A 25,342-nucleotide genomic window follows, 5' to 3' on the forward strand; every position below is an offset into this window, starting at 1 on the left:
CCTCAAGTTGCACCAAGGGGGGTTTAGATTGGACATTAGGAGAAATTTCTTTACTGAAAGAGTGGTCAGGCCTTGGAACAGGCTGCCCAGGGAAGTGGTTGAGTCACCATCCCTGGAAGTATTTCAAAGACGTGTAGATGAGGCCCTTAGGGACATGGTTTAGTGGGCATGGTGGTGTTGGGTTGACGGTTGGACACGATGATCTTAGAGGTCTTTTCCAACCTTAATGATTCTATGATTCTATGATTTAAGGTTTTTCAGAATTAAACCAGCACATCTTTGATATGAATATAACATGATAAATACTTAAGAGACTTCCTCAAAAGGATTTCTCATTTGAATGACACTGTGGATCTAATACACTTCAAATTTCATTTAATGGCTATCAAAGATGTCCTCAATTGAGTAGAAATAGCACAATTATAAAAATCTTGAAAAATAGGCATCTTCATTGGAAAAATATGGATAAAATATACATTACGGTGTCATCTCTCCAGTTCCTATTCATCAGCAATAAACTTTTAACCAGAAGTATATTTGAAGGAAGAGCAGGTAACAACAGTAAGAGAAAGCAAGAGTGATGTCTCTGGCTTTTGATGCCCTGATCACCTTCACAGACAAAGCAGCTTCTCTGAAACTCAGCCCATAAAGCTGTCTTCTCAGAGATACACAGGGCATTACAAACAAATTCAGAGAGATCCATAGCAGCATCTGACAAAGGAAACTTTCAAACACAGATACACAAACACACAAGCACAAAACAGGCCCCAGAGTTTAGGAGGCTAAATAGTAAAAATGCCAGGTTCCCATCCCTGTTAGTGAAGAAGTCTGTACGTTATCTAGCCAAAGCTTCATTGACAGTTACAATGGCTTTATGAGATGCTCCTATACCTGTTCCTACAGCTCTGTTTCTTGGCCAGCCTGCTCTCCTGCACTAATGCCAGGCAGTTCTCACTCTCCAGATGAAGCTATAGTTCCCAACTCTGCTTCTCAGACAGTTCAGCTCCAAGGACTAATGTCCCTTGTGGCTCCCCAGCCAATCTCATTCCCACTATATCTATTCCAGTTACTCTTATAACCAACACATACTTTAATAACTAGCTCAACCTTTTTATCTCCAACTTTTTTTTATAGCTGGTGGCAATCAAGACCAAAAATCAAAATTCTCGACTGATCCCTTCGCCACGGAAAATTGTACACATACTTTTTCTTCACTGCACCACCATCTCAAAGTTTCATTTGAAGATGTTTTTCTAAAGTGGTCAATCTCCTCCTCCTACTAATGCCACCCTCAAAGTTTTCCTTCCTTATTCATTTTTGTAAGGTTCATATTACCACTATTAAAATCCAGACTTTTCTTGCCTTGATCCAAGTCAACAAAAGGTGCCCTCCTACATTTCCAACTTCTTCCCCCTACTACTGCAATCTGTTTCCATTAAAAAAAAAAAAAAAAAAAAAAGGAATAATGGAAGCAATTCCAGGTAGTATTTTGCAAGCTCAGCCCTAATGACTCCCTCTTCTGTAGAAAATAGTTTGCTCTATTTTAGAAAAAAAGGATTTTTAGCTTTTCCACTACTCTGACATGTCACTGTCAGTTTACTCATCTGTAACACAGCGAATAATTATATGGATCTCTTTTGTAAAAGCTTTATTTTTTTAGAGATACAGTTGAAGACCAGCCATTGTTCACACTAAATTATATATCTGCAGTCTTTACTTTTCCTCAACACTTTGTCTGAAAAGTTTTATAGCATGTAAAAAACAATTAAACATATTCTGCTGGTGACTTTACTCTGTTCTTTCTAGGCTTGGCCTCGGATTTAGATTTGTAAATGGACTTCACAAGTCCAATTTCTTCTCTTTTAGCAGCTTTTACAGACTGATTTGTAGTGCTTCCTATACTGAAAATTACAACTATGCTTCAATTGGTTTGTGAATCCTGAATTGGAAAAATAGCCACATTTTAACAAGTTGTATTTACATGCAAGTATTTTAATGTGGCCTCATTATAGTTCATATCAGCTTTGGTGGGAACCTGTCAAATGTTATCATATGATAGAAGTTGCTATAAAAATTCCTGCAGTCCACAAAGAATGTTGTAAGTCTGAAATAAAAGAAAACAAACCTCAAAACTCCAAAACAAACAATTTCTGACTCCGTATTGCACGTCACTATCAATAGCATCATTGTTTCCATAGCTACAAATGTAGACTGCTTCAAAGGAAAGAAGCAGAGAAACTGAAAATGACAATGCACAACCAAAACAGGCACATACAGTTTTCAGACGGCACATGTGGGATGGAGGAAGGAAGTAACATGGTGGCACAGAATTCTGTGGGGTTTTTGCATTTGACAGTAATGCCCGTGATCCGAGCACATCAAGCTCAGAGCAGTAAGCAGCAGTAAACCTCTCACTGCAATATTACTTGATACATTTCTACACCTAGTGGAAGGAAGATGAGAACAGAAAAGATGGAAAACACCAGCAGGGATCACCAAAGCAAATATACGGGGCAGGTGACCCTCTCGCAGATCTAGCCACCTGCAGCCTCAGATAGACATATTTTAATTAGGTTTCCTTGGCATTTTCAGTGGTTCTGTACAGTTGTGAAGACAATCAAATCCTTTATACTGCTTTTATCACAAATGATGCCAAAACATACATGCTACACCTAGTACTAACAATAACCATTCTAGGAGAGGATACAGCATCAAAGTGAATCGCTGCACAGGGGGTACATAGAAAACACGAGGGTGAGAGCGGAGAAACATTCAGTCTCACCACATGAAAGGCACTCCACAGCATCTAGCAACTCTTCTGTCCTTCAGTATTAAGTTCCTGCCCTCTAAATACTACCTATGTAATAGCTTACTTCACTGTCAACCAACTATGCCAGAACTACGACAACATCCCCGTAACATTCATACTGGATAGGGAGGTAAATTCTGTTCTTCCTACAGCTGGGATTCCTGAGGTCCACAAATGTGGACCTTTCTCCATCAATTCTATAATGATGAGTGTTGGAATAAAACCAAGACCAGCATCCAAGACTCGCAACGGTACCACTCTTCTCAGAAGAAGAAACTGCATAATGCAGAGGAATACTGTAATTTAATTTAAAACAAAACAAAACACTTATCTCTAGTGCCTTAGAGTATCTGGCATTTGCAATGTAGTAACAAACTCAGTAGTTTACACTGAGAGCAAGATGCCTCCATAGGTAGTGATGGCATATTCAGAAATGCATAGTATCAGACTAATTCTTCCCTTACCAAAGTGAGTGACGACACTTGGAAAAATCCCACCTACGATATCCTTCCTTAGTCTCACAGGCTCTAAGGAATACAGTTATCTGTAATATCATTTTCTCACAACAATCTTTTTTAAGGGAGCTGTTGATATTATCTGCACCCTACATTGGAAGTCATCTACGGTACAAGCAGAGGAGAGGAGAATGGTTATTAGAAGATGGTGGTCACTATTTCCTCAAATGTTGTCACTGCACGGCTATTGCTCCTTTACAACATTTGCCAAGTATCACGCTTTGGAGGCATAGTTTCTATGAGGAATATCAGGTCACGGTAAACTAAGTAGTAGTTTGAGATTACAAATTCAGCCGTTGCTCTACATGAGTACTGGCATATATGACCTTCAACAATTGTCACAAGAACAGAACAAACACCTCATTATTTTCATTACAGCATTGAAAGCCCCAACTGTTAGTAATTCTAATCAGCTTCGGCAAAAGCTATTTCAACACTCAGGGCAGTGAGAAAGGTAGAGAATCAAAGTCTTAGTCACAAGAATATTACTATTCAGACAAGGCTAATCTTATTGCTACAAAATAAAGCTATCATCTCTCAAACGAAGCTAGTTCAGACAGCAATACAATCACCATTAAACTTAGAAATTAGAACTCCTAATTCTTGCAGCATATGTTTGACTAAAAAAGTAAGCAAAACACAGACCAGAAAGACAAACAAGGGTTTAGCAGGACCAGCGGTAGGTCTAAAATGGAAGTTCCTCAAAGACAATTCCTATTCTTTTAATTATTTGTGCCATGCTTTAGATTAAAAAAAAAGGCAGGTCAGGCTCTGAAACTTAGAAAAGCTGCACAATATGAGCCTTACATTACATCTCAAGTTTCTTCTTTAAGACCTAGCTTGCAGCAGTAAGTTAACGTTGCTGAAATCCGAGATTTCTGTATGAGCAACTTGTGATGTTAAAATGCTATGGATTCTAGTGTCTTATCTCTTTTAATTGCTGACTGAAATGGACTCTGTTGGAAAGAAAGCAAAAGCAGGGGTTTTACATTTTTCATGTTCGCCTCAGGCTGCTAGCAGAAAAATTCTGGACTTTTTCTAAGGTATGTCAGTACGAATGATGTGTCACATGTCATTACTTTATAATTAGGCTGATAACCAAAAAGAATGACGCAGCTGACACTCTATTAAAATAAAAAGTATTCCCCAAGGCATAAAAAACACTGACACAAGCATCTTAAAAGGCAGTGTAAAAATGATATAAGGGACTATTTATCTGTGCTGCTGTCTTTTCCATCACAGATTCAAAGAAGTAATTCTAAGTTATGTATGCATTGAATTATCTTATGCTGATTTTAAAAAAACTATTTCACATCTGAAAGCAAAATGCAATGAAACCCTTCTTTGCCTATGAATACAAGCTACTATGAGAATAACAGGCTATCTACACTCTATATTACTCTAGATTACAACCTGAAAATCCACCTTTCTTCAATTCTTCAAATAAGTAACTAATCACAAACCAAATACATTTTTAAAAAGTAGAAAACCAGCCTTTTTTGTCAAGAGTTTGCAATTTACGTGAACTGCAATAATGATTCTATAACAAGCCTTAAATACTGAATTTGTAAACACCAGAACTTCATTCTGTATAGAATTTTCTACAAAATGGTCCTGACAGAACCAGGATTCAGGAAACACGGGGCTGTAACTCTATGTAGTTTAGAACATACTTAGTTCAGATGGTGTCTGAAAGTTAGACAGACTAGCAGAATTAGCAGATTACAAAATTGTTTTATAGCCAAAGTAATGGTCTTCACTCAGCTTGGCCAAATTTTAGTTCTTCGTTAACACAAGTAGTAAGAGGTGTCCCATCTATTCCTTGCAGGTACACGTTATCACAAAATGTGCACTATTCTATGCGTTGATGTTGTATAAACTACTGGAAGAAAGCATTTCCGCATTTGTGGATTTCAGCAACGTTATTCAAAATGTAAGACTTCAAATTCAGTTTCCTTCTGATGCCAGCCAATAGCACATTTACATTTTTTTCTAACAACTATTAATACTTTTCCAGTTGGCCAAAAAAAACAGTGTCCTTCATGAAGCTGGCAGATCTAGTTCTTTGTTCACTTTGCACAGTGCTTTCATTTGCAACACAATGACAGACAGAGAAGTATTGTTTTCAAATGTGTTACAGGGAATCCTGTGATTTATTTGTTGTTATTAAAGAATTATATTCAGAGATTATATACTCTGAAGTGAAATGATTTCCACCTAACTACCCTCCTCTTATGTTCTAGACACAGAATTTATAACACATTTGATTACAGCAATATCATACTGCAGAAAAAGGCAGGTGACTTTTCAGTTATCTATTATTTTGTTGCCTATTCCTTGAATACCGCCAAAGGAAGGACTACTTAGTTTTTTCTCGGTACTCTAACACCAGTGTGCATGATCTTAAATGATCTTTGGATTCACCATGCTATAAAAATAAGTTGACATATACAAAAATAAATATGTCAAGTAATGCTGTAGAAGGTCAGCGTTCTTCCCAAGTTTAATACTCAGTGCACCACTTGCACTTTAGTGACAACAAGGGAAGGACCACTGCTACACTGGAAGACACAAACTGATATCATCCCTTTACCACTGATTTACAGAGAACTGAAAACGTGTTGACGCTTTGATTTGCTGAGCATACACCTGAGGTTGTGTGTCTTGTCCCCACTCCCCATTTTCAAATTTCCCCTGCATCACCAGGATTCTCGTCACTTGCCTCAGCACTTCCATTTCAATCTGGAGGTTAATCAGGGGCAATGTTAAATTTTGGTATGAGGTCACGCTAAATATAGTGGGTCACAAGCTTGACCAGTTCCTCAGACAAAGTCACCATGGGAGAAGAGAAACAGTTTCTCTGTGTTCCCCCTCCGTGTACTAAATGAGCTGAGAAAAGACTTCTTTCTCACCGTGAAAGTACATGACAAATGTGGAAAGATTCTGTTTAGAAAGATCAAAAGCCTATGAAAAACAATATAAGCTTTGGTATACTGCTTTTAATATATGCAGCATATTTTCACATATAAATTAATGCATACAACTGCACTTTGAAATACACTGGTGGTGTTAATGGCAAGGTAACCCTGTATTTTTCTAGACGTGCGTTCTTACATAGATGGATAACTAAGGTTGAGTTCACAAATTCATTCACTTATGTAAAAAGTGAATTTTTCAAAATAGCAAATACAATCAACTAGCTGAAATCAACAACATATTTGAAAATAGGAAGAGAAAAAAGTATGCATCAGACTTCAATTTGAGACTATTTTTTAATTTCTGGGAAAAGAACACTTACCACAGTTACTGATGATACCTCAGTTCACTTCAAACACTAAAATGAGTATATATCAGATGCTTTCTATTACAGTTAACTTGCAAAAAGAAAAGTCAATACCTCTAACAAAGTAAAAATATTGATTTTTTCCACCTGATAAAAACAACCACAAACAAGTTAGAAAGCACTGTTCTAGGAATAAAAAAGGAGTTGCATAATTATGTATTTCAGTTTGTGACAGCAAAGTTATTTTTCTCCATTATTATTAGAATTTTTGTTATTCTTTTTTGATAAGTGCAATTAAAGCTTTGTTAAAAAAAAAAAATGTATAAATGTATCTCAAAATCCCCAAGCATTTATTGTCACTTAAATGAAAGCACAGTGGCTAAATAAGCCCCACTACCGGAGTTCAATGTCTGGAAATTTGTATATTGACGCTATTAGAATAACTACATTAGAAATCCTTCCCAGAGAGAATCCCTGGAGTGTATGTGTTTGGGTTTTTTTAAGTTGCAGTGATTGCAGATAAGTAATATCTTTAATCAGTTTTTCCCCTCATATGAAATAAGTTAATGGTTCTGACTTCCCTGCACTCTGAAAATCTTTGCCCAGAGACAGAAATACAAAATACTGTATTATATAGTTAATATTTAGCTTTAAAATATATAATTCATTTTACAAATAGATTTTACAAGTGAACACTTGAACTCAAAACATGTTCCAGTCTCTGCCACATCACCACCATCACATATCATATATATCAATGCAGAAAGGGAATGAAATACATCAAGTATTTCAAACTGAAAACCAACTGTTTCTGAACACGATGCAAAGTTGACACATGTGCGTATTTTGCCATTTAAAACAACACATCCAGTCATTTCTCAAAACAGGGGTCACTAGTAGTACCCGGGATATAGATCTACTTTGCACATGCCATTTAAACTACATTAGGCAGCACAAATGTCAACAGACACAAAACATTCCAAATTAGTGGCAGGTGATCATGTTCTGAAATCAGACTGCTCCATTCAACGCAAAGTGCAGCAGCAGCATCTATTCATGAAATTGGAGAGAAACAGCAAAAATTATGGCCTCGCTTGCTAGGCAAAAGAGTCCAGGACTTTGCCATTTCCTGAAGTCCCTTCCTCAGCTTTTGAAAAACACAAAGGCTTACCTTTCTGTACACCAGCATGTTTGGGGATTCATCAGCCACCCCGTTGCTGCTTTGCCCATAATTATTTCCTTGTGCCATGTCCCACAAATTTGATCCGCTTCCGAACGTTGCACTGTAAAAGGTAAAAGTGGTTTCAGTAAGACACCGCCTCAGGTCTCCTTCCTTCCCTGGTGATTAATGGACCTGACTTTCTACCAACATGTTATCAGAATCAGCGTATGCTCTTACTCCAACAGATATTTACGTTGGAGCAAAGCTGCTAATTCACCACTTACTGTCATTACTATCTTTTGCCTGTAAATAATGAATGTAATATGTTAATCTAATTTAGACGTTAATGAATTGTCACTTCGAATAGCTCCTTGACATACCACTAACCACCATATCATGCAGACACCTCCCCAAAAAGCACTCCTTCCTCCCTGCACAGGCTTCATCAAGGGATACTCCGCACCTTCCAGACCACAGTTTTGGGAGGACGGACTCGGCCCACGACGGTGTATTCAGCAGTGCCCTCTCCTCACAGCTCGGGCCGTAGCAACTTTCACCACCCTCAAACGCACAGAAAGCAAACCAGACGCTTTAAACTTCTCTTTAATTCACCAGCACGTGTGTGCTCTTATACATATGCCGGGGGAGGGAAGCAGGTGACGGGGGGCAAGGAAGAAACAAGCCAGAAAACCTTTCCGGTTGCTTTCACCTACTTTCACCATACTTCTCTGCAAAACACCGGCTCCACCGCCAGCCCCGTCTCCTCCCCGCCCTCCCCCCGGTCACACGGGAGCTGCACTCGGGCAAGCGCTCAGATCATGCCGTAGCTCCGGCTTTGCACGCAGGTGTAAGAATGTGCTCCATCTACAGACCGCACCGGCGTTGCGGAGAGCCCGGCGGGCTGCGCTTCACTCCAAACGCTCACCTCCGGAGCCCTCCCCTGCCCACAGACCTCTCCCGCGCCGGCTTCCCCGCACCGCGTCCGCGGCGCCGGCCCGCCCTGCCCTGCCCTGCCCTGCCCTGCTCCCGCAGCGCCCGTCCGTGGGTGCGCGCCTCTCGGCAGCAAATGGCCGGGAGAACCGGCTCGCCCGGCAGGGAGCCCGGCGCGGCGCGGAGCCCGGCGCGGCGCCCGCGGTTTCAGCACCGCGGACAGCGGCGGCGCCCCGGCCTCCCCCCAGGCGGCACGGGGCGGGGGCGCGGAGCGCGGCTCCCCGCCCGGCTCGTTTACCTCCTGGGCCAAGGTCACTGCGCGGTGGTCACGGCTCCTCGCCTCCTCCTGCTGCTCCTGGCGCGCCCCGCGCGGTCGGTGTCAGCCGGCAGCGGGCGGAGGGACGCGGCGATCGCTCATCACACACAGGCACACGCACGCACTGCGGGCGGAGGCGCCGCCGCCGCCGAGGCTGCGGCTCTCCCCTGCTCTGCCGGAGCGGCGGCAGCTCAGCTCCCTCCCCGCAATGGAGCGGCCGTCACGTGGGGGACGGGCACGTCAAAGGTGCTGCTGCTGCCGCTCCGCCACACAGCGGCCCTTCCTCCTCCTCCTCCTCCTCCTCCTGGGCGCGCTCCGCTCGCTCACCGAAAACAGCAGCCAAGAAACCGCAGCTGCCAGCAGATCTGGCAGCAGCCCCTGTAAACGAGATTAGGCAGCGCTGGAGGGCTGGGCAGGAAGAGAATGTGGGCTAATGGGGTAGGGAAGGAAGGGGGGCAGCTGGTGGTGAAAGACACTGGTGGGGAAGTGTGTCGCCTTCTTCTTACTCCTTTACCGACACCAACAGGGAATCTGCCTGTTCCTCTGCCTTATGCTGGACACTTCATGTATTTTTTTCAGTGAGAACTAAGGAGAGCTTGTGCCGTGTTGGCACTGCAGACCTCTCTGAGCAGTGGAACAGAGAGCAGAGAGCGAGTCTGTTCCAGCTGGATAGGAAGGAGCCCTGAGGACACCTTAGGACACCCTCAGGGCTGTTTTGCTATGTCCCAGGCAACTGCCCAATTTGTGAAGGCCTAGCATTGGCCACGATAAAAGAAAAAGATCAGGTCTGTAAGTCTTATTTCCTCATCGCATATGTACAAGGATGCTTTGATTTTCCAAAAAGGTTGAAATGCCCAGAACTCAACGTCCACAAGAACACAAGATAATTAAGTGGTTAAGCTTTGGGATATTCCCATTTGTTCTGGAAACAGTAACTCTTATTACAAGGATGATCATGCAAAAAGACGTTGTCATCTACTACGCACTGCACCTTGTGGAGCGTGCACTGGTACATCACGCAATTCAAGCACAGAGGTTTCCATACATACTGCTTCATCTCCACTCTTACTTTTTCTACCTTTCTCACATCTCAAAGAGGCTCAGATCAACACTATCCTGCTAGAAGTTCGCTATTATCAACTACCACAACTACTTTTAACTACTCTTCCGAACTTTGCAGAGGCCTTCATATGCTTTAACAGAGAATGTGACAAATTAGCTAAGGCAACAACAAGGAGTTACAGTGGCCACAACAAAATAACGAGAGAGGACAGGGCTGACCTGGAGAGCTGAGGAAAGGAAGACATAGGTTTGATAATGGTCCTAGAATGAACACCAGAGTAAAGAAAGATGATCTTCAAAGAGAGAAGTAGTAAAAGGTGCAATGACACAACACAGAATAAGAATCAAGAACGCAGTTCAATGAGATATATTGGCAGCAAAGGAAAGGAGCTCTGTAGCAGACAGACACTGTACGTCTTGACTTTTACAGAGGAGAATAATTTAGTATGTTACAAGGAAAGGGCAATGTGGAAATAAATGGTGTGGACAAGACAGAAATCTGGAGTTTTGAGATGGAAGAGAGATCAACACAAGTGAAAGAATTCAACAGCACAAGAGGAAAGTGAAGAAGCATCAATGGTGAAAATAGTGGGCAGAGAAAATTATGAAACTAAAGAATAAACAGAGAACGGAGAAAAGACTTGTTTCCCATTTAAGTCCACTTCATGTACAATAGCACCTTGATGAGGCTAAGCAATGAAATCTGAACCAAAATATTAATCTTCCAACAGACCCTGTGATTCAGTCCAATCCACTGTTGAGAAATGGGTACCAGCAATAAAGATCCCAGTCTATAATTTCCCTAGGTTTCACACAGACGTCCTAAATGAGCAGCACTGCAGTATTCAGATCTCACAGATTTGACTATGTAAGACTGACGAGTGCACTCGAAGGCAAGGGAAATGCCTCCCAAGGTCTGTTAAGAACACAAGTGATACCCTTGTGGTTGTATGGCACCAAAATAAACTCAAAATCTTATTTATCAGACTGGTGTTTAAATTTCTTTTTGAGATTAAAAACGGGAACTGCACAAAATACACTTTAAATGCAATTTTACCCTAAAAGAGGCATACGAGGAAAATCATTAAAATATTGATAATACACATATTCCTTCCATTTGTTCTGCCAGCCAACACTTAACATAGTAATTGTGTTAAAGGGCATAAAAATCAAACATTAGCAAGTTTCCAAGAAAGTCATACATTTGTTTTCTTACTCTGTCTCATCTTGTTACTAATCCAAGCGAAAAAAACAGAAAATGAAACTCTTTTGTACTGCAATGCTGGGACTACATACATGAAGTTGTTTACAAGATGACTCCAATCTACCTATTTACTATAAGCTATTCAGCAAATGGATTTTGGCAGGGGTTATGTGTCTTTGAAAAACTCCCCAACAAAGCTGACTAATATAGGCAGTAACAATTCCAAGCTTTTATTTTCTGAGAATGTCTTCAAAACTGAAGGCAGAGGTATCTCCAACTGCGTTAGATTTTGGCTATACTGCCTCCAATCTTGCCTTTGCTTTAATTTTGCTTTAACCGTTCTGATTAATTTCACAAATAAACCAAAATACAAAATGCTATACTAGTTAGGCGAGATTTATATATTTTCTTTGAAAATAACCAAATTTCATTATCATAAATGGAGTTCTAAAGCAAGTATGTAGATAGAGCAATGACTTGGACCTACTGAAGTCAGTAGGTGTTTGCCCAGTAACGTCAAAAGGAACTATATTTCACACACAGTCTTTAATCTTGTCCTCAGAACCAGAGGAATAACTCAAACATCCCAGTGATGTGTCTCATAACTACAGACTTACTATGCTGAAGCACACCAAAATTTTTTCCACTTCACCAGCATATCCCCTATCAAAATAAAATAGAAGCTCTAAACCCTGAAAGGGTTAAACAGAAGGGTTAAACAGAAGAGAAGACCAGAAACAACCCAACAGAATTTCCTTTTTGTTGCCATTTTGTGGTGAAAGAGACCCTGGGCTGGACTATTTTCACAAATGCAAGTAAAAAGAAAATAATTTCTTTTAAAAATATGTAACTGGATAATCTCATTCTAATGCAGTTGGATGTGTTTGTTCAATAGCCTATAAAAGGCTTTAATTCATAAATTACTTACACATCCTTCCCATGTTGAAAGTCATCACTTATCTCATACACAACCAGCATTAGCATCCCCAGAAAGCATGGTCTGCCAGAAGAGGAATGGCCTGTTTCAAAATGCAAGGCAAAACTACTCATTAATAAAACAAAGATGATGGGAAAGGCTGCCAAGGGGCAGCTTTATCTAACAAGGCAATAAAGTACACATGATTTAGCAAGGTGGTGACTACATTTTCTGTGTTTAGTTTGCATTGCCAATACAACTCAAGTGTTCCAATAACATCATATGCACATGGTACAGATAACAGGCATTTTTAAGCCAAAATGTTACGTCCAGATGTATACAACAATCTATCTGTATATGAAAGAGATCAGGAATTTTGTTGTCTGTTCTGCTGACCAATGCTGTAGCATTATGTCAATATGCTGCCTATATCCATCAATTTATCTCGTCTTATGCCTAGACTGAATGTTCCTTGGAGTAAAGACATGATGTGCTAACTCTTAGCACAGCACAGCACGATCTTGTTCCATGACCAAGTCTTTAAAACATTACAGCATTATAAACAATCACATTCAAATTTACTAAAATAACACAAACATTCTAGTTAACTGGGCTCTAAACACTGACACGAGTGAATACTGTGCTACCTTAAAGTATAAAACACAGATTTTTTTCCACTAGCATGGTTAAGCACAGAGACGGTCCACCTGCTTTAATTGAACTGGTCTATTTGTGACCCTACAGCACCACAAGCGTTTCAGTGCCAGGCACTGAATTGGTAGCTAGTGATTCCAGGCCCAATTCTTGGCCTTCCCGATGAGATTTGAACACCTGCTCCTTCAGGAGTGAATGGCAATCAATCCCTTTAATGTAGGTCTTCAAATGTCATTCAGATGATTACGGGTTACAGTATATATTTGCTAGAACTGAAGCCAGGACTGACTTACAAACTTCACTGTTTCCTTCATGGCACTTTTTTGAAGCCCTAGGCATTTGGGTTGTCACTTACCTGCCAACCCTATTGAAACTTTAATTACCTTTGTCAATTTACGATGCTGAAGATCAAAGCTATTTGTACTCTGTTGGTTAGGGCAAGAGTTAAAAAACAACAAAAAGAGGACTTTTAAAACAGAAAAGAAGGAGGTAACTAAAAAGCAATCTAGATTTAACATGAAAAAACTCTGAACTGGTATAACAACGAAAAAAAAGCTAGCCATGGATAGACATAATTTGACAGGAATGGAAAATTATTAGAAATAAGGAAAGCCCACATTTCCATAATCTTTTTTTTAAAGTATGAGATATATATACACACACACCCTCCCCATACAGATCACACAGCACAATTTGCATATATTTAAAACTTTAATGCAACTAATTTCATACCCTACCGAAAATGTCGATTATTACTGTCATAGGCAATCCACAGCTACATAGCATTTGATATCAATACAATGCCCCACCACAGCTATCTATGGAAATTCAGCAGCTTCTACAGACAAAGCAGTACAACCTCAAGTACTCGTACTGCAGTCTTGACAATTAAGCCAGTTCTAATTATATCCAAAAGAGGGCAGTCTTTCTCAGTCAAAGAGAAAGAGGTTACATTAGCTATCTGATCCACAAGTAGTATGGATCGACATCAATTTTCTTTCCATAGAAAGAACTACCACAACCAGCTATATACCCTCATTTCCTCAAAAAACGAGAGCATTTACAGAAATGGGACATATTAGACTGTATTCCGTAAAAACTGCCTGGAAGACTCAAGATTAATTACTCCTGATCTTATGTCTGTTACCAACTAGAGAAAACAAGCAAGCATGTAGGAATAGAACTACTCCAGAATCTCCAGAAAAAAAAGATGCGGTTTTGAGTCAAATTTGGATCTCATCATACCAACATCCTTGACTCAAGCAAGGTCCTGAATCCTGGTCTCCCAACTCCCAAAACAGCTCTTCAGGAGGCTTTTCCATTTTGTGTAAAAACATTATTGACACAGAACAAACCTAGAGTTTGGGGAATGGGACACTTGGTGTCTGCTTCAGATAAAATATTTAAAATAAGGGTGTATTGCTCTCAGCATTTCTTATTACGTGGTATTTATGACACTCTCCTGAGAGGCAAAGATGAGAGATTTATAGGTTAATATCCACATCTTCAGATGCTGCATACCTCACATAGGAGTGTCCAACTACTGAGCAACTTCATAGAAAGTAGGGAAAGAAAACACAGTGACTGTGATTTTGTAAATTTAGCTACAACTCTTTTAGCCCAAGCTATTAGCTTAATTCGACCTTACAATCAAAAAAACACCCATGGTATTTTGTTTTGGGGTTTTTTTTTGCCTTTTTTTTTTTTTTGTAGCTAAAACAACAAAAAACTCCAACAAACCAAGTAACTGGCCCTTCCCCTTTATTCCTTAAGAAAATGTCTCAGGCCTGACTCATAGGACTGCATTTGCTCAGATCAAAATAGAATAAGCCACTTATTAAGGATTAATTAGGAACAAGTCACTGATTTCAAATCCTTTGGCATGAAAGGACTAGAGAAAGGAGGACTCAGAAGCCCTATAAAGGGAGGGGAGAAAGTGCACCATGTAGGAGAATGCCATGGTTACAGACCAGAACAGATTAATTGTTGAAAGACATCATAACAGAATTAACGGGAGATACCGAGAACTAGCTGGAGGAATAATTTGTGTGGCAAAGAATTGAGCTGATAAATAAAAATAATGCAGCAGAAGAAAACAAGGTAAAACAAGGAAAAAAGAAGAGGCTCAGAGAGATGGCAGAAAGCACAGAATGAGACATAGGACTTGGACACAATTAGCAAGGGGCGGTTCTTGCAAGTTGTTGAAATGGTTTTGGGGGAAGTTCATAAGGAGACATTAGGGAGAAACTGAGAAATTTTGAAAAGCAAAAAGTGTCCCTTAGTGTATCTGATCTCCTCCTGTTTATACAAAAACAGAATTCCTAGAAGCTTCTGACAAATAGGTAAATGCCAAAAATACAGAGTATATGCTGAATTTTGTAGGTTTTTGTCAGTTGTCACACGTGTTTTCTCTTATTAAAAAAGAATTTTTCTTCAACACACGTTTTTAACTGTCAGCTAAGTTTACACATACCACAAAAATAATAAAAACTGTGGCAGCTATCAAGTCAGGAGATAGCTTCAAACGGTAGCACCACGCCATCATAGGTAGCCTGCAAGTGCCAAACTCAGCTATGCAAGCTGCTACTGAAATTCCCCGCTTTGCTCAGTCCTTCCAGCAATCAGGGTTGATGTGACTTAATCTCATTAACTCACTGAGCTGAATGCACTGAAGAAAAAGAGAGCTCAGCAGTTTAACAGGCGTTTTTCTTTCCTTCTCCCACCTTTCATTTTGAAGTTCCCTCTATCATTCACGAATTCCCTGCCTCACATCCACAGATAATCTAATCAAACAGCTTTTTTCCCCCAAGGTCGCTTTGTTTTTCTAAAGGTTTAAATCAGCCAGAACCAATTCGCTGACCGTGCATCACAAACTGAACCAATCTACATCCATTTATATCCAAGTACACACAATAAATATAGTTATTCCCTCACAGAAATAAATGGAGTTTTCATTCTTTTAAAACTCTACATAGCATTCAGACTGAAAGGAGGGCTTTTTTTTAAATTAAATTCTCCAGCAACTCAAGGGACTAAAAATTACAAAAAGCAAATAAGCAGGTGTCTATGTTGGCTAAAGATTCCCATTAAAAAAAAAAAAAGTTAATAGAACCATAAACTAGGGGTGTGAGTTTTTTTAAACCACAATATAAACTCAAGTCGTTCCCAGAACTCACCCCTTATCACAAAGATTTTCCCTTCAGACTACACGATTATTAGCAGACATTCAACTTTTATACAGTTTCTCAAATATTAAAGAAAATTTCCTTAAACCTCCAAAGTGCAGATGTATAGTTCAAAAAAATTGGCTGAGAAAGCAAATTCTATTTATGAAAAAAAAAAAAAACTTGGCTATATTCTCTCTAAAATCGTAACAAGAGGTTAGGAAGAAGAGTTCAAACAACAATAAATCTAGATGTTCAAAGTAGTCAACCAGAACAGTTTAGACAGTCAAGGAAAGTCCTACAAAAACTTTGATATCAGAAAACTTGCCTCAGCTTCCAATATTTGGGAGTCAGTGAGTAAAATACACTTCTTTACTTAAACTATACTATAATGTCAAGCCACTTTGCAAGGAAGAAAAAATAAGTAACCCTGACGTAGAGCTCATAGCCTGAAATAGCCAGGCAGTGAGGTAAAACAACAAGGAGAAGGAAATTAAATAAGACATGTAGGAAAAGAACTCTAATTTTGTGTACTGTCTTTCCAAAATGTCTGATCTTTGTTACTGTGCACAGTACCATTCTCTAGTTAATGTAAAGAACTTCTAAAGACAAGGATATATGCAGCTGGCTTTGTCACTAACTTCTACTTCTGTACTAGAAGCAGACAGTGAAGTCTGAGAAGGTATCTGACAGATAAAATACTTAGCATGAAAAAACTGTTTTCCCCCTAATATGGCAATGGTTTAAACCTTATTTTTTGCAAGTGAATGGAGACAGAAAGGAGCAGTGAAATAAACGGGGACTAAAGAAAGCAGAGCTTTGTTGTGCCTAGATAGGGAACTAAAATTTTATGCAAGGCAATCAGGCATCCAGCATGAGATTTGCAGAATATAAAGACTTGTCTTGTATGAGAAAGATATTTAGTCACAGGCCTTTGGATAACAGAAGAGAGAGAGGGAGAGACAGACAAGTGAATAAAGAGGTCATGCTAGTCAAGGCAGGAAGGTAGCACAAATACATCCAGACTGAAAAATGTTCCACAGTGGGGGAAGACACTACTAGTTATTAAGTAAGGAAGCAGACTGAAATCAGACTCCACAATCTCAACGACTGTATGCCAAATGAAACTTGTGCAGCTGCCAATGGTGAAAGAAGAAGATGGACTAGGATGAGAGGGAACAAGGAGGATAATTCAGAAAGCAAGGATTTATCCCATTTGCTCTGCAAATTGGTTAGATTACCAGGATAAAGTTAAGGAAAGGAAAACGAAATCCAAGGATATACAACAAAAAAACCTGAGCACTATAGAAGAGAAGAATGCACTTGGCTTCTCATCTCAACAAAGAAAAGAGAATGAAGGTAAGGTTCAGGGAGTTATAGGGAACCAAAATACTTAGGGACTGGACAAAAAAGCAAAGAGCATTACAGGTATAGAGCAAAAAGAGTCCACTCTTACTGGGCAAAGACAACCAGTCTTTAAAATTAATTGGTACCATCTACTTCCTGACTGCAGATAATGAGGGAACAAGTTCTTAGCAAGTTTCAGACAGGCAGAGCATGCCTTTGTATCTCAGAATAAGTTTAGCTAGTAAGGAACAAGGCTGGTTGCAAAATATGAAAAACTGATTTATTAGTCTAAGCCACAATAGTTTCCAGGGATTTCTCTCAAGGCACAAAAAGCCACAATAGGGACTGCAAAAACCTAAGTAAATGGCTTTTATGTTGTAGAGGGAACTGAAATTTAGTCATGAACTCATAGCGATGTTAATAGTTTCTTTTACGCTCTCTCTCTCTCCTATGCAACATTTGCTCATCTGACAGTGCCAGAAGATGCTAATGCAAAGGTTATCTAACTTGTGTGTCTGGCCTCATGGTACGACTTGTTCTACATTTGTGACTGTGGCTATGTAATATATGCAATAGATAATTTTATGTCATTATAATGCAGTTATATCCAGCACACATTCATCAGAGAAAGTGGTTTCATATTGGCGCAGATTGTTTCAAACCATTTGATAGTGGAAGAATAAACAGAAGGGAAATCTGGCTTTAGCTTAGTTAGTTCACCTCAGACCAAAAGCTCACCTAGTGAAAAAGCAGCAATCAAGACACTTCCTTTGGTGTGCAGCAGATGTTCAGAACTGACCAATGGTTAAGCCCACAGATTCAGCCACAGCTCTTCTCAGTTAACTTCATGCTTCATTTCTGAGTTGTTTGTGGATGATTTCTATGGCCATATTACCATCTCAGTTCTCATAAGTGGAAGTATTTTTCATTCTCCTAAAACATCACCAAACTTTGCAAACACGTTAAGAGGAAGGACCTTGAAATATGGAACCAACCCTGGAAGGACCCTGAAATATGGAACCAACCCTGCAATCTAGACTGATAATATCTTGCAAAGCAACAACCACTTTCACAGCAAGATTCATCAGGCATGAGACTTACATCCAGGAAGCAAATTGCAGATATGGAATTGTAGGTCCCTGCCTAACCACTTTTTTAGCCAACTAAATGTCAGGTTAGTTTGGTGAACCGTGTTCCCGTATATTGTTGCTAACGTTATAAATGCCTACATTGCTTTGCCAGTCACAATACAGCTTCCAATTACTTGTCCTTCCCAATCTCATCCCGGAGGGTACACACAATATCCCAAGAATTTGTATGCAGGCACCTGTGACAATGGAAGGCCAGCATTCATTAGTTAGAGCAGGAAGAGGATAAAGTCATGAGCTTGAACTGATGATGGGAAATTTAACAGTAACATGAAAATGTTTCCATTCTAAACGTTACCGGGTAATAATGCTGTCATCACAGGACACTAGTGCTGCATCCACAATAGTCCTCTTCACTCTGGCCTCTCTCCATTTCAGTACTCGGCCCTTGGGGAATGCTACCTGGATAACCTCTCCATGCCAGCAATTCCAAGGGAAATGAACAGGTCACCCTTCCTCCTCCTCGTACACAATGCTGATCCCTCCTTCCTGCAGTCTGCAGAAAAGCAAAGAATTGCCACTCAGTAGTGCAGTCTGTGGGTGCAGAGAGGAGACTGCTTTGAGGCAATGATTCCACATGTCAAAGCAGCCAAACTTACGCTGCAGTATTCATTCTGGGACAAAAATCCTCTAAGAGCAAGTCCTACAACTCCAGAGAAATGAGATACAGCCGGCAGCAAAAGCCGACTGTAACAGAGAGGCCCACCTTCCTTCCTCCTCAAACCACCACGCTCCTACATCCTGAAAGTGAGAATGCTGTCACAGTGTTTACTGATATCAAATATTCATAGCTTCATCCATCAGCATGAGGAAGTGAGGAGTTTTGCTATTTCAACATACTATCTTTTCTGCAATATTCCAAGATCCTTCTTTGGCCAGCTCTCTTGCCAAAAATACATTATTAATTTATTTTCATAGTGGAAGTCAAGTAGCTCTAAAACATCTCTAAACCAGCCTTACAGAAACCATCTCTAGAGAAAAACAGCACCGTAATTAAGAGGCAAGAAATCAGGTATGATTTTAAAAAGTTCCAATAGGCCATTTAAAAGGTGATAACTCTTCCCTTTGAAAATAAATAAATAATCACTTAAACAAATGCAACACTGATGTCTGAGCCCAATAAAGCACCCCTACTGACAAGAGAATCTGAGCACATGGCAAAGTTCAACTGGCTTCACCTAATGTTCATGAAGTATTTTTGCAGATTTTCTTTGAACAGTATCTAAAACATTACAATTAAACATGTGAAGCAGCAAAAAGGGGAATGGAAAAAGGAGCTTTCTAGGGCATCACGAGTGGGACATAATGCATCTTTAATTTTTTTTCAGATCTTCAACTTTTTAAAATTATGTTTAATTAGAAGAAGCATATTTACATAAGAGCAACATTAACCTGTATGAGAGTAGTCACCAAATGTTTTGTGTTTTGTAATTATTTTAACTATACTGCTTTAGTATTTCACCTATTTAAATTAAATCAGATGACTTGGAAAAAAATAATCAAGCACCTCCACCATTCACTTGTTAAGCAAACACAATTTATTGCATCCATCTTTAGGCACCAATCTTGCATGGTTCTTATTACCTATACCAGCGCGATGTAATAAAAGGGTTTGGTGAAGGGTCTTGTTTGGCTGTGTCTTGTTCTAAACAAAGGGTTTCACTTTCTGGAATTGCCAGACGCTATGGCAAAAACACCTCTTTCAGGATGGCAAAATGGGAAAGAATTCCTTTCCAATTGCCCTGCTGTCCTGCCACTAAGTTATATCCAGGACAAGCAGATAAACTATAGTATCTTCCTGATTTATTTCTCAGAGATGGGGAAAAGATTGAAAGTAGTCGTGGTTAGCAAAGAAACACCTCCATTACAGAGCCTTGGAGGGCTCTAACTCCTAGTTATGATGCTGGCAGCATGAGTCAGTTCTGGGTTGCCGAGAAACTACCCTCTTCCTTTCCTGTGTCATTTTCCCTCGTTAGGAACACACTGGCTTCAGAAAGTGAGATGCTAACTGACCTGGAAAACTCGTTTCTTGTGTAGTGAATTCAAAGTCCAACCTGCTCACTGGGGCCTGAATTTCACCCTTCAGCTACAGTGTTCCAGTGCTGAGACAGCAACAAACCTTTCTTTCCTCTGTCTAGTTTTCTTTCTCTCCATCCTGCACTTTAATACTTTACATACAGGCATACTAAGTTAACTGAAAGAGAAATATTACAAAGAAAGGGGTGTAATAAAACTGCATCTTTTCAGCAGGTGTTTTTATGTTTGTTATTACTATAGCTCATACAGGGAGGAGGGCTGAGAGAGAAGCAGAAGGATAAAATAAGGACATTTATTTCCATGACAATCTGTCACTTTTTTTTTTTCTCCTCTCTCCAAACTTGTCCTGGATCACATACCATAAGCAATGCGTAACATGTCTAACCACTATGTTTTCAATGACCTTTGTAGGCAGTGAAAAAAAAGAAAGCTACACAAGTAGCCTCTTTCTTTGCCAAAGATATAATTGTACCTGAAAGAAAAAATTACCTTTAAAAGATACAAGCATTCTGTTTGTTTTTGGTTATATCTCCATAGATAAAAATATACTGCCTTTGAATAATGAGAAATTGAAGTGCTGGTCAACCAAATCGATTAATTTTTTTGTTTTTGTTTTGAGAAATGTAACAATTGATTATCTCATATTGACCCTTTTCTTTTTATGAAAGATAAAGTTCCCCCTGAAGTTCTGTCCTCCAAAAGCTCACTGTTCATATTTATTACGTTCAATGCTTATAGCATAATTGTTGCTGCTATATGGCCAAGCCGTTCAAAGTTAGACAGCTAATTGTACATAGAGACTATACTAATATTCCAGGAAGGGGCAGGGAAGGCAATCTGATTTTACTGTTCAAGGTATAAAAGTACACATTAATTCAACTTTTCAACTTTCTCCAGAAATAAAAGAAAGTAAAAAATGGTTAACAAGCACATTGTCCAAAAGGACAGGAGAAATTAAATCTCTCCTTAAGTATGCCTGTAGAGACGATCCAAATTCGAATTGCTCAGAAATTTGCTGAAGGTGTGGAGGGCTAGGAAGTGCATCAGAATGGAGCAGTGGAAATGAATGATTATAGAGAAAATAGCCCAAAATACTGAGTATAATTCAGTCTGAGCAGGTCTAGGATTAGGACAGGAAAATTATCAAGTCTACCATCACACCTGCATTCATAGCTCTGCCAGTACAAAAGAACTTTGCAAATTAATATTTCTTCTCATATATTTTTAAAGCTTTAATGATATCCCACATGATTCAATAAATAAATAAATAAAAAGCTTTATAAATTGTTTTGCCCCAATCTAGATGAAGACGAAAAGTTTGGAGTTCTATTACTTCCTGTCTTATATTTTGTCTTCATTTAAATTGGGACAAAACATCTGGAAAAGTGCATTCAAATATTGGTAGTGTATCCCATAACTGCTAATTCAAATTATCCCGGACTTTTGTCCGAGGTGGGGCCCTCTGCCACGCCAGCTGACTCTCCAGGTCACCCAGCCAGGCAGGAGCTCAGGAGCACTCGGAGCATCGGCACAGGGCTCCAAGCAAGACGCACCTTCCCAAAGTGCAGAAAAACCCAGAACCCTTTCTCAGGACAGCCACAGCTTCCTGACTTGTACAGCAGGACACTCGAGAAGTGAGGACAGGCCTGGTAATTCCAGAGCTTTCAAAATCCCGTCTTCATGGCAAAGACCTTAGAAACCACAGCTCTCCGAGGTACACTAAGGAAAAGGGGCTTTGGTCTCCTGACCCTGAGGAACCCCATCCGACAAAGCTTCTTCGAAACCTCGTCCCAGCGGCACCCTAAGAACCCAGGGAGCTTGTTTCTGACACATAACACAACGGAGACGTTTAATACGAATACAGCAGATAACTATGGGAGAGAAGAGTGCAATAACCCCGGGTCATAAACGGGAGTAAAGACTGACTTGGTATGTTACTTGATGAATAGCACTAAGACAGGTGGTACAGGGAGCAAAATAAGCCTGAGAAAATTGCAGGTATGAAGCAAGCAGATGATGGATTAGAGACAAAATTAGGACCACGAATTTAAAGGAGAGAGACAGTAGTAAAAAACCTTTCTGACCCGTAGCAAGTCAAGTACAGTTAAATCAAAAACAGAATAAAAGGACATAAAATAGGATTTTATTGCCAAAGAAGGAGGTGAGGACACAGTAAGAGAAAGAGAAAACAGCTTCAGCATGCAGAAAGGCATTTCTTTCTGGAGACATTAATCTTTCAAAAAAGCTAGGTGTGGTATTCCTAGAATCACAGAAGTATGTTTTGCATGAGGGAAAGAAATTAGAAAGAAGGGCTTGTAAAAGACCCAAATACAGGAAAACATGAGCAATTTCAAACAGAAGAGGTATTATTTCTGAAGCCAAAAATTTCATTTGCTTTGTATTTTGAGACATGTAGTATGTAAGGCAAGGGCTTTCACACATAGAATCATTAAGGTTGGAAAAGACCTCTAAGATCATCGAGTCCAACCATCAACCCAACACTACCATGCCGCCCACTAAACCGTGTCCCTAAATAGAACATTCCACAAACCATGCAGACCTGGATTTTCTGTAGGCTGTCAGGAAAATGCTATTTCTACAAGAAAATAGTATTAGCTTTTCAAAAATCAGTGTTCAGTACAAACCCTATCATAGGATCAGTGAGCACTGTTCCAGTAAGAGGAGAGTGTTTAGGAAAAAGATGCTTGATATTTTAATCTAACAATTCTCTTCATCATTCAATTTTGTACTTTAAATAAGATTGAAAAGTAGATCCTGACGCTCTGACTAAATTCAAGTGCAGGTAATTAGTATACTTTGTGGGGAAAACCAGAACTCCAAATAAGAAGTTATTTTCTGGTACTTCTGAACACTAATCAGCACTTGAATATCAGTGCTAGGTGAAGGTGGTTTTATATATACAGCTGCTTTTCAAGTTGTTTCAGCAACTTCAGGCAAAATTTCCACTGACTTCCCTGAGCTTTATGAGTTCAAAAGCTACAGACAACACTCCATTCTCCATTTGCAGACCATTTAGCTTTTTAAAAAAATAAAATTAAAAATTTTTAAAGAAAAGACAGACTGTTTCATGATCATTATTATTCTGGGAGAACTCAAACTTTAATCACATTTGTCTCCTACAGCATTTGGATACTGCTACAGGCTTAAGATACCAGCCATCTCCTCAAAGATGCTTCTGCTGAGACTTCAGTTGCTGAAAATAATTCCAATTTTTGTCACACTTGCATCCTTTAAGAGCTCAGTCCTATCACCAAGTCCTTGCCTTACTGGGCTGTAGAACTGCATTTCTATGGGAAATGAAAGAGGCTACTCTCCATTCCCTTACTATGAGGAAGTGTGGCACAACAGTTTGCATCCATATGGCTAACCTGTCCTCCCTCAAAACAAGGCGGGCTTCTTCCCTACTGCCTATTGGAAATGGTCGCTAGCCCACACTATCCATCTCAAGGCACTGTCAGAAGGAGCAATGATTGCCTCAGGTCAAAATCACACCAGGAAACTCACCGAATATGGAATCACTGGACAGCGCTGAAACACAACCCCTAGCCCTGCTAGGTTTCCTAACATAGTCTTAAGGTCTAAACTGGTTATTGCTCCATCCCCCACCCCTATTCCAGTTAGTGTACAAGGAGAAATACAATCACTTCACATGGGTTGTCTGAACACCGGACTTGTGGTCCTGTAAGCAAGGTCTTTTGAAAAAGACTGCACTCCCTGAGAATGATATCATATCTTGTGATGTAGCAGTGCAAAAGTAACAAGGTCTAAGATAACAGCTTCTTTATTCATTACAGTTACTGTGAATATTCTACTTAGAATTATTTTCAGACTATCATATTAAAGATGTGTTAAAGACATGTGACTCCTTCCCACTCCTTTAAAAAAAGATGGGGGGGAGAAATAAGCTGAACTAGAACAGTTTGTGAAAATAACACATCTAGTACCGAAAAATCACAAAGGCAAGAGCTACACACTTAAAATAACTTTTTTAGTTTAGTACAGATACTCTTTCTCATTTCCAAATTTAAGCAGGTATCTCTACTACCGATTGTATGGCAAGTACTGTCATGTTGAGAAGTCCTTGGCTCTCTAGAAGTGTACGTACTCAATGTCTTGTAAAAATAGTTCTTGGTTGTTCTTGCTGCAAGAATTATTTGTTTCACACTATAATTTCTCCTTCCCATGAACCCAGACCCAGTTCTGCTTTGGTTAAATTCTAATGTGTTAGCAAATCTCCTGACTTCTACAGCATGATGGAATTGTACTGACAAGATTCACTTGCCAAGGTAAAACACGCAATGCTGAGGGAATGAACAAGCGAGCATACAAAAGGCTGGTAATATCTATTAAAGCTGTCTAACACTTCTCTTAAAAGTGTTGAAGTTGCTTAGAACTCTATCAAAAACTGTGGGGCTAAACTTATTCCCACAAAAGTGTTGGTCCTAGGCTGAATTTTTCTATAGTCTTCACCAAGATGGTGAAAGCTGCTGTGATCAGGCATTTTCCTGCATTTGCTGTTTTGGACTGTTATGAGCCAAGCTGGAGGCCAGAGATCCTACATTTTAAACCACTACCTTTTTGGGAGAAGGAAATTGTATATTTCATATGAGGGTGCCACAAGAGATGGCGAGGAACAGATTTGGATGAAGAGCAAAGGAAGACTTTCCGCCTGAAAAGGCCAACTCAAAAACACAAAGGAGTTTTAAGGGAAAGCTATACTAGAACTCTCTGGTCCTAACAAAAGGACGTGAACTGAGAATCCAAGGCAGTAGAG

General features: G+C 39.7%; 1 protein-coding gene across 6 annotated transcripts in view; it reads right to left on the reverse strand.

The window, feature by feature from the left end:
* Nucleotides 1-9,246, reverse strand: part of RGS7 (regulator of G protein signaling 7) — a 263,978-nt gene extending 254,732 nt beyond the window's left edge. For all 6 annotated transcript variants that reach the window (XM_075146535.1, XM_075146539.1, XM_075146537.1 and 3 more), the window contains exons 1-2: nt 8,998-9,246; nt 7,779-7,890 (exon numbers count right to left, since the gene is read on the reverse strand). In XM_075146535.1, the coding sequence (XP_075002636.1) occupies nt 7,779-7,856 (78 nt within the window). In that variant the 5' untranslated portion in view covers nt 7,857-7,890; nt 8,998-9,246. The remainder of the gene's footprint in view (nt 1-7,778; nt 7,891-8,997) is intronic.
* Nucleotides 9,247-25,342: the final 16,096 nt, after the last annotated feature.

The sequence above is a fragment of the Calonectris borealis genome, chromosome 3, assembly GCF_964195595.1.
Source record: "Calonectris borealis chromosome 3, bCalBor7.hap1.2, whole genome shotgun sequence".
NCBI classification, from domain to species: domain Eukaryota; kingdom Metazoa; phylum Chordata; class Aves; order Procellariiformes; family Procellariidae; genus Calonectris; species Calonectris borealis.